General features: G+C 40.9%; 1 protein-coding gene across 2 annotated transcripts in view; it reads right to left on the reverse strand.

The window, feature by feature from the left end:
* LOC144118585 (evasin P1126-like) overlaps positions 1-4,981 on the reverse strand; it is a 128,675-nt gene extending 123,694 nt beyond the window's left edge. Inside the window, exons 1-2 of one of the 2 annotated variants that reach the window (XR_013312055.1) lie at positions 4,886-4,981; positions 2,585-2,672 (exon numbers count right to left, since the gene is read on the reverse strand). Coding sequence is in view for 1 of the 2 variants with exons in the window: in XM_077651486.1 (XP_077507612.1) it covers positions 4,886-4,944 (59 nt within the window). In the remaining variant the exon portion in view is untranslated. Of the gene's footprint in view, positions 1-2,584; positions 2,673-4,885 lie in introns of those variants that run through there. The other variant, XM_077651486.1, reaches the window with a different exon arrangement.
* Between the last annotated feature and the right edge of the window lie 10,090 nt (positions 4,982-15,071).

Raw genomic sequence — 15,071 nt, forward strand, 5'->3', positions numbered from 1 at the left:
TTCTAATTAATTAACTAATAATTGTTTGTAAATCAAGCTTTTTCTTCCAATAACTAACACTCATCAAACGCATTTAAATCAATTTCCAGCTTTTTTTTCTCGTCTTTGCCTATTGTTCTAATATTTTGCTATCCACGGTTGTTTTCCCATCCACTCACTATATATCGACGTCGACGCTATTTCGAAGTTTTTTGACATTATTGACTCTAATTAAGTAACTACTTATCCTATTGACATCAAATTATTTGCCCATTATTTTCACATAGTCCTGTATTGATCACAACCACTCGTTTCATGCTGCCTTTTTTAGAACGTCACAATCGCTATGGACGCGTTTTTGTGACAGGCTTTGGTGACACGACCCCGTAAGCATAGCCTAGAAATGCTTTCGCATTAATAAACCACCGGTTCATGCTTGCTGAGGGTCCATTTGTTTGCCACGCGCACGTCTTCAACTTATGTCATTTCTTGATTCAACCCTCTATTTTGCAATGCTAGCGCGATTCCAGTCATTGCTGTGGCGCAAAGAGATATGCCTACCTGAGGGTTCTTAATTAAAATCGTGTGACGCACGTTTTGCGCGGCATTCTCTGTTCCGCCTGGACCGCTGCTTTGTGCTATTGGTACGTACGGAGGGCCAAATTCATCAAGGAATAGACTCAAGTGATCGCATTTTCTAAATTTTACAGAAGTGTTCCGGCCATGATTAATCGGAAGCATAAAATAGGTGTCGCATGTTGCTTGCAGAGATGAGCGTAGTACTTGTATCGCCCTCATTATAAAGCTTACTTGAGAATTTTACTTCTTAAAAAATATGCAGCAGTGGTTTCTTCCTCCTAAAATCAAAATTAGGTATGCCAAAGAAAGTGCGCAACGCATGGCGACCTAACTAAAAGAGGCTAATTTTTTTTTGTCGACGAGAAGCATTTGACCATTTAGCCAACCATAATCGACATCTACAAAATCTATCATAATTTTGGGACTCCATATCAAGTCGATGCTGGCAGGTATTCACTTATAAAGGCAGTTTGATGAAGGCCAAGGCGAAGGCGCTGTGGTGAAGGTGAACTTAAAGGCATATTTTCCAAGCATTCTGTTACGGAAAGAAAGCAGTTGTTCTAAAATATTAATTTTTATAACAGCCATTCCTCTCTGCCTGGCGAAATCGTTGATACTGCTGTGCAATTGAGCGGCTAAGCAAGACAATGCCATCAGGTAATTGCGGATTACAAAGGTATTCTTCAATAGCTCTTATCCCCAACAGTTCCCAATCCAGGACTCTAAATACCTTCGTAAAAAGTGATGAATAGCATTGGAGAGATTGTAATACTCTGTCTGGCGCCCATCCAGATGGAAATTTTATTGCTGGCTTTTTGGAAGTGTATCATGGCTGTGCAGCCTTTATAGCTATCTTCCAGTATTTCTACATAAGGCTTGTCTACACCCTGATTCCGTAACGGCTGCATGAATGTTGTAGTTTGGACTGAGTCCATTCCTTTATTGTAATCTATGAAGGCTGTGTACAGGAGTTGGTTGTATTCTGAGCATTTCTCTGTCATCTGGTTAGCAGTGTGAATACAGGCTAAAGTCTAGTAGCTGTTCCAAAATCCTGCCTGATCATTTGGTTGATTGAAGTCCAGTGTTGTCCTGATTTTATTAGCGATTTCATTTGTGAATACATTGTAGGCAAGCTACCGCAAGCCGATCGGTCCATACGTTTTCAAGTCCTTGGCGTCCCCTTTCATGCGGATTAAGATGATATGAGTGTTCTTCCAAGCTAGCGGTATGCTCGAGCTCATAATGCATTGCGTACATAAGATGGCTTGTTTTCCAAGCAGAATGCCCCCACCGTCCTTCAGCAGATCTGCTGTTTATTGAACCTCACCTGGTCCGTCCTGTCTTTATATTACTCCAATGTCTCTCTTCACTTTTTTCCTTAACGGAATAAGGTCATATTGCTGTGCGCTACTTCCTACATTTTTAACGTTAATTCATCGAGGTTTTGAAACTCATTTTATATTTTGTACTTCGATTCGAGAGTTGTGGTGGAACTTGGGGATTTTCGTCAGAACGGACCCAATGTATCAAGGACAGGCACGTTTAGCTTTATTTTTTGACAGCAGTTTTCCAAGCAGATTCGCTTGTTCTCGAGCTTCGACTCTGTGGGTTTTTGAAGTCGTTGATAGGGTTCTTTAAGAAATGAACTTTCCGTGATTTCTAGATTTGGCTGCTCAGAAAAAGAAAACTCATGCTATTTTCGAACATACAGTGCCAAGAATTGTCGTCGCTTGAGCCTACGCAAGTGGTGTATTGAGCGCAATCTTTACAAAGCACTAATTAAGCTGGTGCTAGTGACGTTTCCAGAGATACAAGCGCTGGCACTGAACATGAAAAGAATTCAGAAATCATCTCAACACTGTAAGAAGGAAAGGGGCACCTCGAGCAAGTCGCTGGGCTGATTTGTGGGCACGCAGGTCATGCTCGTTTTTTTTTATTGTACTCAAATTCGAAAAGATAAGTCGTGGCCATTTTTATTAGATTTCGTAACGGGACCATTTATACGCAATACGTTTTAAATACTTACCTTTTCTGGGCATTCTTCCGCAGACCATGGTGATTCAGTTGTTCCTTTAGACCTTTGCAAAATTTGTGGCTTACTCAAGCACTCAAAACTGGAAAGAATAAGAAGAATATTAGTGTTGTTTACGAAATCAACTTCAGAAAAATTTAGGATTCATAATTAAATTTACTGCGTTCAAGGCTCTCAGAAAGGTGACTGCGATATAGACAAATGAAGATGTAAACTGTCCATCTTATTTGGAGCAAAATACAGGACCACAGGACGGAGATATGGACGCGACCGCATTACAAAGAAAGACAAGCCTTAAGTAGTTGAAATGAATTCAAATGAGTTAACTGTTCAGCTAGGTGGCCACTTGTCGTGCCCTTGGCTCTCCTGAGATGAGTGGAATGTCAAAATGAGAACTATCCCTGAAATTACCCCTGTTCAGCTAATAAACTGCATCCCTGTATACTCCAGTGCGAGTGATAAAATGTCAGCTACGTTAACCACATCCCCCAAAACTTCTTTGTCCGGCATTATCACGTGACTGACGGCCGCTGTTTGAATTACATTCTTTGAAGTCTACTCCGTCATACCTGAAGGACCACCTGTCATATCTCATCAGTAGCTAAACGACACGTCAATTTCATCTCGTTAATTTCAGTTTGAGTATATATACCTACTGTTGAATCCCTCACCCACTATGCTGCCTTCCTACCTCCATCTAATGTTGACCCTTGATTTGCTGTCCACCGCTCGCTGTGTTATCCGATATCTCTTTTAAGCCTTTCGGTTAGCGTCCGAATATATGTCCCTTAGCGAATTCCGGCAATCGCCAAATGTTGTATTCTTTCTTTTTGAGTGCTGAAGTTAGACTGCTATTCAGGTCCTGAGAGCACTTGTCAAATGCTCTCCTCACTGTCCTTATTCCTCGAGCGATTCCGCTCTCCAATTGCGAATAACGACAGTTATTTGGGATAGACGTATTTTCTTGCCATATCCTGTACGTCAATGTCTGGTTTAGTGTGTTCCTCTCTTCACGTACTGTCCAGTATTAGATTAGTTTTTTTCATGTTGACTTTTGCGTTACCATTTTTACAGGAGGAGTTAATTCGTGTACTTCCATGAGCACGGACACACAACTGCGGCGAAATATAAGTTTAACCGATGATCTTCCTACACGCACCGAAGGATCGATACAGGCTTGTGAGTTCTGCTATTCCTTAAAAGCTACGCGGCAACACATATCCCATAGGGACTTCTCTTCGAAAAGTTTTATAATGTTCATTGACTTCTCCCATCTTTTGTGGCTAGCAGTAGGCTTTATTTTTTTTTCGGGAAATGTTCAATGTAAGCAGTTGCCTGCAACTATGCTCATATTTATGAAATATAAAACTTCAGAATATTTTTGTAAATTGATCAATGCGACCTATCTGTCAAGCCCTAGCGGATTGGAAGTAATGACCACATGGTGTTTCTGAATGTTCGACGCCACCTTCCTACGAGAACGAGGATTCTTTTAGATTCTCCCTGCATCCAAATGCGGTTGCTGCTGCTTATTTCGAACCAAGTAACTAGCACCAAAGAGCGAAACATCATAGAGAATCGAAATACCCTGGCAAGCAGAATTTGAGGCTCAGCGCCTACGTTTGACTCCTGACTGCTTAATAATGACAGAGGAGTGCATAAAATGATGCTTCACACAAGACTTTCTTTAACCACGCACAATCAAATCGAATGATACATGCAGCAAAAAGTTTATCGAAATAATCACTATATGGTTGTTGTGGGAGGAACATGTATTTCTTCGATATGACAATTCGCTCAATAACCGAACTTCCATTATTGACTAAAATGAGTGTAAGAAGCTTTAAACATCAGGCGGTCTATATTTTCTTTAAATATCTTCTTAAAGAAGAGAGGCACGTTTCTTATCAATGCACGGAGAAAAGTAATCATGCGGGAACAATCCACAAAACCTTCGTGCCGTCTATTTAACATTCACAGAAAAGAATGTTCACTGCTGAAGCATCTCCTTCCCTACTAGCACAGAATGTTGCTAACTCACAGGAATATAAATTATACTTGTTTGAATCGTCCACCGCATGATATTAACTGCGGGACAGCACAGACTTGGTTATTTCGTTATAACTCTGTGTAGCAGTAAAAAAAATAAAGTTTTACTTCTATTCGCAATCAAAAACCTCAGCAGTTTCCTATCAAGCGGCAAAGGGCGTTCTAATAGCGGATGTTGGGAGGCTCTTGTATAAACATTTTGCATTTCTGTACCACCCCAGTCATCCGTGATCAAATTGTACTCACACTGAATGCAAGGCAACGATTGCGAAAATTGCGAATCTTACAGCACCGTGGGAACTCATCGTCGAAACGAGACAACTCTATGCTTTCACTTGAGTTTCAAATGGGAACGTGCATTTATATACACATCAGAGGTTATTTAGGTACGGCACCCCTCACCCACATAAAGGCCCTTTCCTTCTCCGTCTTCTGCGCCACGCACATCCTCTCAGTTTCATACACGTCACACAAGACGTACAAGCATACCTGTTTACCTCAACTTAAATTTGCTTTTGATGCAAGTCGTTGAGCCTTAAAGTTTGATTTTTATTTTTGAACACCACCTCTTAGTATTCTTTCACGCTCTCCGAGAAATCCAAGAAAAAGAAAACAATCATATTGGTTGTTTATTTCTTTGCAGCTGCGGAATATTTTTGAGCGCTGCTTCCGAAAAGGCCGAGCTAAGGTCAAAAAGTGTACCTCGAGACACCGTACTAACCTTATCCATTGAAAAATAGATGACATTTCTGCTCTGCGCTCTGCTGAACAGAATGTTTATCTTTGCTGTATGATCTTAAAAACAGGCACAACGCATTACCCTTTTTTCGAATAGAAATCACGAGATTCTGCTTTTTTTTGTCGGTGAAGGGATGAATGTTCTACAAGCATTCTCGTTCTTAGTCAGCCGAATGTCGTTTAACATAACAAATAATTTCTCCAGTAAACAGCAGGAATCATTGTTGAAATTTATTTGATGATTTCGAGGCAAACATTAGGAATTCACACCAGGGCCTGTTAAATTAATGGAACAACATGCCCAAGTTGCTTCATACAACAAAGAAGTAACGGAATCAATGAGGTGTACCGATTGTTTACCTAAAAACGTAAGGAATTCTATAGCTTGCATTTCACGACAACCATCACATGATCGACTGAAGCACGAAATTCAGAAACTATCTGAGTCGATGATCAGTACACAATTTCTTCTGTATCAATATCTGCTTTACGTAAATTATGAATTTCTGTTTAGAGAAATCAAAATCTTCTAATTTTCTACTTTATTTACTCTTGGCATTTCTTGAAATCGAAGCTTGAAATCTAAGTATTTGTTTCCTATCTGCAGGGACAAACTGTTTCGTCTGCGCCAGTGGGTTTGAGTGCGTGCTATTTTTTGAGCAACATTTTATTCTCTTCAAAGGAAAGTAACATCTTCAGATAATATCACTGATGAAGGAAAGCAAAAGAGAGGCCCTCGCTATTTCAGCTGCATGAAAAAACGTATGGCGAAAGTAGCATGTTTTTTTTTTTTTTGCAAAGACTACTGGGAGTCTCTGGCCGGTGGCGCAGCATATAGTAACGTTGGCCGCCGCGGCGTCCTTAGCATAAGTTTCTGTTGCGCATGCTCAAGACACCAATACAGTGAGCAACTTGTGATCGGGAACCCCCACGTCCGGCTTCAAATAGTGTGACGTAATGGCTGCCTTAAATTTTTTCCTTCCTCAATGGATATTACAATTGGTCCACTCTCGGCCCGGCGTAATCCCATAAAAGTGGAGTAGTTCTCAACTCCGCACAGCACCAATGAAAATTCTAGAAGACGCACGCAAAAAACTGTTTTTAGTCATAGAGTCATAGGACCGGGGCTCTTTAGTTATTTTTTTGCTGTTATGCCGCATCCAGATCGCCATATATTATTCTAGTGCCGAAAAGAGGAAATTACTACACCTTCTTCAACCGGCTGGAAGTGGAAGCATCGTTTTATTTATTTTTGTAATTTCAGACAGCTAACTCTAAGGTAATTTACATGCGTATTCTAATTTAGACGTTTAAAAAACTATTTTCTGGATAATTGTTGTGTGCTCACATCTTATGTCAGAGCATTGTTGTAGATGATTTTTTTTTTACTGCCACAACCTGTGGGTGTGGGTGTGCAGAACATTTGCGGTCATCTGAGGCTCAGCTTGGAAACGTCAAATCGACTCAAGTGTGCTACAACGTATCTTCTTTTATTTAGAGAACGTATAAATTGGCGTACGAAGGACCCCAATGGCACAAACCTTTACACGGCTGCAGCTGCAGACTTCGTTTTCAATGTAGGTGTGTTACTATGGTTTTTGTCACATTCAGCAGCGATAATAAACACCTAAAACATGCCCGATCTATCACCGCAATGTCAAAGCGATGCCTAATCAATTCATCCGCAACGAAACGCATCCCTCCTTGTGCAGTAGGAAGCTTCCATCACTGCAAGGTCGAATGCCGCTGATGACCTTATTTTGGCGCTCAACCCTGGCTGTCCCACCTACCTTCGTATGGTAAAGAGCATGGCAGCCAATTTTATGAGATGAAATTCCAGCATTTACTTTCCAAAGATCTTCAGCCTAAAATTCTGACTAAGTTTTCTCTTCACTCAGACGGCAGTGGTAGAGAAAGGTTTATATTGTTTTAATTAAAACTACTTTCAAATATGCACTCTTGAAACAAATAAAAAAACCATTTGATGACAAAAAGTACCGCTTTCTTCAAGGCTTTTCCTGTAGGAGACATTCCGCACGAATCAGCGTTACTCACTGGCGTGTCTCTTCGGCCCAAGTACTTAGTTTATAGAAACTTTATAAAACAGAAAATAGAAACAGAACATGTTTCTATAAAGTAGAATTTTGTACCTATATATTTCCGCGGGGTTCTTACAAAAAATATTTTGTAGTCCACCTTCTAATTTGCTATGCACACCATTGTCTTATAAATACATCGTTTTGAATATTCATGGTGTATAGGCGTTTTCTAGAAGAAAGACGTTTGGAAGCCAGTTAGACTTTTCTTTATTCAGGATAGATGAAAATGCAGATTAAGAGTCTTAATACTCTCTTACTCTCTGAAAGTGGATGTGTTTTTTAAGCCAATTAGTATTTTGTCTATTCTTGGACTATGGAGTGTCTATTGATGAAAAGCGATTATATTCTAGAGACAGTTTATAAAGAGGGAAGTCAAGTGTTAGTCCCTTTTACTTCTGTCTATAAGAGACTACAGATTGAACTAAATTTTGAATGTATCAGACTTCTCTATTTATACTCATAATTTTGGCTTTTCTTTTTCTGATGACTATCTAGTGACACAAGCCGATTGGCAGCTTTTAAACTTATAGCTATTTGTAGTCAACATACTTCTTCAAGACGCAATTTTAACGACTGTTTTAGAGTTCCGTATAATTGCATTACGCACACTGCCTATTTATGAAGTCCAAACTCTTGTCGAATCCTAATTTCTCCATGTGTGCCCATCGCAAGATTCTTAAACGTTTATATTTATGGTCTATAATGATACTGAGTAGAAACCCTTTGTTTTCGTCTATTAGACGTCAACAGCCGTTGGCAAATGAAACGCCGCCTCGCGTTGGGAGCAATTTCGCGCCGATTATCAGCGCCTTGCACGAGCGATTACGTGAATTTAAGGGAAGAAACAGCGCAATGAAACACGGACACACGAAGGACGGACACACACGAGCGCTGACTCACAACTCATTGCGCTGTTTCTTCCCTTAAATGCATTACCAACTAGCCCGGAACCTTGCTCTTCTGACCTTTGCTCTTCCAATTACGTGAATCGAGCTCAAAAAATGGAAGCGGATAACTCGGAAGACATGCGGGCGAAGCAAAATGATAACAAATCGAATTGTACTGAAATACGAACATCTCAAAGTTTCTAACATTGATATGTACGCTTAACGTAAGCTGTAGAGAGTGAGTTTATTGATTTTAGGTAACTGGGTGCCTCACAATGACAATTATATTCTTATTTTGTGTTCCCCGGTCTTCAAAACTTTTGTGCGGAGGTCGATGTCACGTGCCGCTCAACGTACAATTTTTAGAAACGAGTAAAGCTTTAATTTTGATCCGCTCGAATATCAAATCAAGGAATTTTGGAAAATTTAGGAATAATTCAGGGGATTTTGCTAAAACCCCAGGCCACATCTGATTCAGAATAGTGACTTTAAAAAGCCCTAAATATGCCACCTGAAGTTTATTGCATGGCTGTGCATAACTTTCCAGTCCTCTGGAGGTCTCCTTGGATCCATCAAATGGGACTCAAGTGTGCCGAAAAGTACGTTATTTTGATTACAGTACCTATAAAGTGGCTTACAAAGGTTCCCGATCGCAAAAAGCTGTGCACGGCTGCAGCTACGGACTTCGTTTTCAATATTCGTGTGTTACTCTGGGTTTTTGTTACATTTAGGAGCAATAATATCCACCTAACAGCATGCCCAATGTAACACCGTAATGTCAAAGAGATTCCTAATCATTTCATCCTCAATGAAACTCAGTGCAGTGGAAAGCTCCCATGTCGAATGCCGCTGATGACCTTATGTTGGCGCTCAAGCCTGGTCGTCCTTCCTTCTTTCGAGCGGGAAATAGCACGGCAGCCTATTTCTTTATGATGAAATTGAAATATTTACTTTCCAGCGATTATCAACATAATTTGCTCCGTCAATTTTCTCTCCACATCCAAAGAACAGTGGTAGAGAAAGGTTCTTATTGTTTTACTTAAAACTTCTTCGAAATATGCGCTCTTGAAGAATATAAAAAAAAACGCATTTGGTGTTGAAAAGTCGCTTTTTTCGAGGAATTTTTGTCGGAGGCGTTCTGCACGAATCAACGTTACTCACTCGCGTGTGCCTTCAGCCCTTGGTTTTTTCCAAGGTCAGAGTACACGTGCTCTAAAATAGGGCAATTACATTTTTGTCTTTGGAAACAAATAGCTTTTGTGTAAAGTTGAAGGTATTTGGCTATCGCTGGAATCGCTATGTGGGGCTATCAATGTGTAGCGAGGTGCAGGAACTGGTAAAAGAGTACGTCTACTGAGAACAGGTAGTGACCGCTCATCCGAGGGATCATGAGAGGGAAATAACTAGAAGGATAAGAATTGGATGACGCGCATATGACAGATCCTCTGGGCTAATCTTTCAGGGTTACGGATTAGATTCCAAGAGAAGGCAAACCTATCAGGGGGCTGCATAAAGCTATGTGTGCTGATGAAATTAAGAAGGCTGCTGGGGTAAGGTGGCCGCGGCTTGCAAATGACACAGTTAATTGGAGAGATATGGGAGAGACTTTTGTCCTGCAGTGGGCGTAGTCAGGATCATGATGATGGCTATCGCTGCCTGGTCTTTTATGTACAGCAATTCTCCTTGTGTTGCCGTGTTTAGCTGCCTTCGTAACGTTCTTAAAGCAGGTGTTAATTTACGACTCGCATAGGTGGAACCGCTGAAATTGATGAAATTTGATAAAAGAATATTCGACACTGAAATTCCCAAAAATCAAAAAACTACTTTTCATAATTGCTGTATCCGCTGGTTTGGTTCATTTATGCTCTCTCGAAATTTCATGGCTCAAACCGACCAGCAGGTAATCTAAAAAAAAGTGGCCGTTTTCCTCCGTTTCGGTTTGATGAATAGATCCTCCTTGTGAAGCAGATATCTTCAGTACTATGTTATTATCCATGTTTCATTTTTTTATACATAGAGGCATTCAGTGTGTCATGGCACCTTCTGTTTTTTTTTTTGCTAATATGTGAATTTTTCTTTTCTTTTGAAGTACTCTAGTTTCTTTATATATGTCAGTGGGCACTGCATCACAAAATTTTATGCTCTGAAAAAAAAAAGTTAGAAGACTCTCTTCGCCTGTGGCACGCCAATAGAAACGCAATGCATGTTGAACTAGCCTTCTGGCACATTTTCCTGTCTCTTCAGCCTTTTCACAGGATAAAAAAGGAAGATTGTATATTGGGAAACAATTTTCGGGAGAAAGAGGAGGTATTTTGTGACAGTACTCGTAAAATTTATGTAATATGTAAGCAAATGTTCATGTAAATATACTAACAGAACATTTAGTTGAAACTCGGCCCTTAAAAAAATCCACGAAGAAGCCCCAAGAGAAGCGACCTGGGTGGGCTGCCTAGGGCATGTGACCTTGCGATGTCTTCACAACCTGCGTACAGGATTGTGACCAAACTGCTCACTATGATATCCGGCAGTTACAATAACGATTTTGCACGAAGGGTTGGTCGTTAAGAGAAATCTGCTTCTCATAATCTCCACTGGTGGCAACATCTGCGATCGCAGAGCAGTGGCGCTTTGCTAGAGTGCTGCACCGCTGCGCCAGGTGCGGTATGAGGCTCCTGCGGATCCATGAATATAAAGTAGAGAATGTAGTATTCTGCATATATGGGCAAAAATTCATCAATGATTTCGGGTCATACCCATAAAGCGGAGCTTGTAGCAGCGCTTGAACACCCACACCAAGGGACACACACAAAACGCTACCATGCGGAATGCTAGTGCATCGAGTGATGAACTGTTACTGAGACATTTTTCTCAGCTGAGAGAATTGAGAACATTTTCGCTGGACTAGAGCATTACCAGGTAATCTGCCAATCCGCCTGGTAATTGTTTGTGCGCCCGCGTGTCTGGGGTCATTCTTGTTAGACGGTTTTTGATTACACATTTTTGCAACAAACTTCTGTTTGTAATCGTGACAAATGCTTTTATGAACGTTACTTTGTTGCAATAAACTTTTATTTGTAATCGTGACAAATGGTTTTATGAACAATTCGGTGTAAGTGCCAAAGCAAAAGAGGAACCTTATTTATTTATTTGGAAAATACTGTTAACCTCGTCAGAGGAGGTTAACGAAAAGGGCGAAATTGACGCTCAAAAACAAAGAAATACAGAAACGCAGGCAGAGGAACTTAACAAACTAAGAAAAGACTTTGCCGACACAAAACAACACCGAATTTTGAGTGACAAGGCGGCAGTATATTCCAATTTTTTATGCTCATTTTCTAAGATAGCTTTTCTGAAATGCTCTAGGCGTACCTGGCTTCGCTCACCAAGGAACCTCACTAGTTGTTAATGAAACACAATTGCACAGATGGAGCCGGATTTTAAACATGCTGTTTGGCCCAGACCTGCTGTTGCTTTCAATCGTGAAAAATTTCTCCTAGCAAATTTTCTGCACCTTCTGTCTCGGCATAAAAGCGTTTTAGCTAAACAGTACAAAGTAATTATATTTAGCCGTGATTTTTGACACTAGTTCTGAGCACTGCCGGAAAGTTGTTTCACTCCGGACATAGTTAAAGGAGGGAAAATGGGCCTGCCCTTGACTATTGCTGCTTGGTGCTCAGCGGAAGACCTGGCATAAAAATAACCGAAGTTGGCAAAGTAAAAATGAACGACATTTTTTTTTTTATATTCTGATATTCTGATTCGGCTTGTCTACACGAGGGCAACGGACCCGTTGTTTAAACTTCTCGACGCAGAATGTCAATGCATTTTTACGGTTTTTATTTAGTGGCTAAAACGAGCGCCTGACTTAAACATTATTTGCTCGAAAGAACAATTTGCTGGTCGGTTTGAAAAAAATACGAAAAGCTTCTCAAGTCTAAACGCTATCGATCTAAACAAAGTTCATGAACGGAGTGGAATGATCGAATGAGTAATATTTATTTTCAAGTTGCATTTCACATTTGGTGGTGACTCACAAATCTAAAAAATAAATAACTGCTTTGATTAACCTTTGCTTAAGGCCATTCACAGGTTCAACCCCCTTTGTGAATTATGATATAAATGAACTGAAAGAATGTAATCTTCTTAGTGCAAAAAAAATCCTGTTGATTAGGGGTTTGTATACATCAGCTGTGTAAAGCATGGTGTTCATTGAGAACATGAAAGTGCAGAGGAGTTTGGAAGCTGTTGGATGCATAGATTTTGACATTAGAGCTTGGGCAGTGTTGCATGTATTTTGGAAGGCAAGGCTGGCGGCGAACACGAAAGGGCATTGAGAGCCCGACGATAAGGTTTACATACCTGCGGAAGTCGTCCAGGCTTCCTCGCCTTTTTGTCGATTGATGTGTAAATAACGAAGTTCTACCTTACATTTCGGAAAGAAAGTCAATGAAGAAAGCGTTGTGCTACGGTTTCAAGAACTGTTAATAAGAACCTTATTCCGACCATGACGAGGATGGTTCCCAACAACTCAAATAATGGTGATGCTTTTCTGTGGTACCTGTAGATTTTTAAAGCACCCCGATTTTCTATTGAAGAATGTGTCCTGAACCAGCCCATAATTTAGCTTCCGATCGGTTTTATAATATATATAATGAGCTCCTGACCGCAAGAACACAGAGTAAAACTGGATTTCTTGCATGCGACCTTATTACTAGCATTTCGGGCATACAGTAACTGAAAACAAAAAAAAAAAGAATTCATACTACCGATGAAAGAAGCGAAAATGTAAAAACAACTGACTCATGAGTACTGCGTTATATTTTACGGCGAGCAAAATATTTTTTGTTGAACAATTCTCGTTGCTTATGAATCTAGATAAAAAATGTTCTCAGTACAGATTGTTCTTAGCTGGGCAGGAGATCTACATTTAGTCATGTGTCGCCTTTTTCCCACACCAACGCTACGACGCCATCCTTTCGAAGCATTTGTGTCGGACAAGGTTGCACCTCTCCAATTAGAGTGAGACAAGTGAGACAACAACACATCAATACAACCCTTCTAGGCACGCATGAGCACAGACACACGCGCGCATAAAAAAGCAGCAGGCAGAATGTAAGCTCATTTAGTGATGCTCTAGTGCAGATGTAATGTTCTTAACTTCTGAGCTGAAAAAAATTTCTCGGCGCTAGCGCATCTCTATTTGCACTACCACTCTGCTTGGTAGTGTTTTGTGCGTGTACCTTTGCGCGGGGGGGAGGGGGGTTCATGCGTACCTACAAGCTACTGTATCTCGCTCATTAGATATTTCCCTACGAGTGAAATGTCAGCACAACGTTGGCTATTGGGCGGTGGGCCATTTAGAATGTCGCATAGGGATAATTCGTCTTTCGATGTGAGGGCCGTAGCAAAGACTTAGTGCTCACGGCTGCGGGGATATATAAGAATTTGAAGTGAGCGATTAGTTTGGTGGTCGTTAGAAATGAGCACGATCATAATATCTTCCACCAAAAGTTCAAAAGTTCATTTTCATGGTGCTAAGTGTATTTCCAGGATGCACCGTTTGCTACCCCAAGAGCCTTGTATAGATGGAAGGGTAGCCCACTGCTGGACACTTATTCTTATGAGGTATAGAGAAGTGCTTTCTCCTTGGGCTCTTCTGAGCTGCCTGTAGATATGTTGACCATTTAAAATCGACAACTCTTCAATTGTTGTTTGCATGTAAAACTTATGACTAAGTGGCTTCTCGAATAATAGCTGTAATGTGGACTGAGCCAGCTAAAGTGACGGTCGCGTCTTCGTTGCAGAAATGGGAGACCATGGCTGTACCGCTTGCTAGGAATGCTGCAAGGAGGTATGTTTTCGTTTTTTTTATGGGGGCTTTACGTCCCAAAGCGACTGAGGCTATGAGGGACGCCGTTGTGAAGGGCTCCGGAAGGCAACTCAGTTGGGTGTGCAGAAGGTGGTAAGGACATGAATATATGAAATTTCGACAAGGTAGTGCTGACGACGAGCTATTGCGTGGGTGTATTTACGCGGCAAGTTTTTCGAGACTTATTTCGAAGCTGTAGAGGCTCTTGTGCAGCCGCAAAGCGAAAACGTTTCGTGAGTTTCTTGGCGGGCAGTAGTTTTTGCTTCCGTACTGGAAAGCACGAAGTGCTGGATTGAAAAATCATACGTTGCTTAAGTTGCCGTGCACAATTCTATTCTCGAAAGGTTAAAAAGACGGAGTAGGAGGCCTTTGATTTGTTAGATGGTGAAGAAACTTCTTTTATAGTGAATGGCTCCTTCAGTTGCACAGGACATTTTTGAGAGCTTTGTGCTGCGTCCAAGCAGATGTGGAGCAGGAGTAGTATTCGTCAATGGAAATGTACCGATAAGAGCAAGGATTTGGTGCACGATTTAGCCATCGCCGTTACCTGTTTCCATGGCGGGGCCAGGATGGACAAATCTTGCATTTTTTATCAACTGTGTGCATGCCGTCAGTCCCATTTCGACTGTGCGATTAAACCTTTTGAAGGTGGTCATTTAATTCTTTCAAGAGAGTATGCGTCAACCAAATTTGATACCGTAGCTTTAAGTGTTGCCGCGGAACAAAACATATGAGAATGCTCGTTCCTTGTCCTATATGCATAATTAAGACACGTACCAAATTAAGACGTGTCCGACAAGCACTGAGACATCGGAATTCTTGCTCTCGGTTTGAGGAAG

Source organism: Amblyomma americanum, chromosome 2 (assembly GCF_052857255.1).
Source record: "Amblyomma americanum isolate KBUSLIRL-KWMA chromosome 2, ASM5285725v1, whole genome shotgun sequence".
In the NCBI taxonomy this organism is placed as follows: Eukaryota; Metazoa; Arthropoda; class Arachnida; order Ixodida; family Ixodidae; genus Amblyomma; species Amblyomma americanum.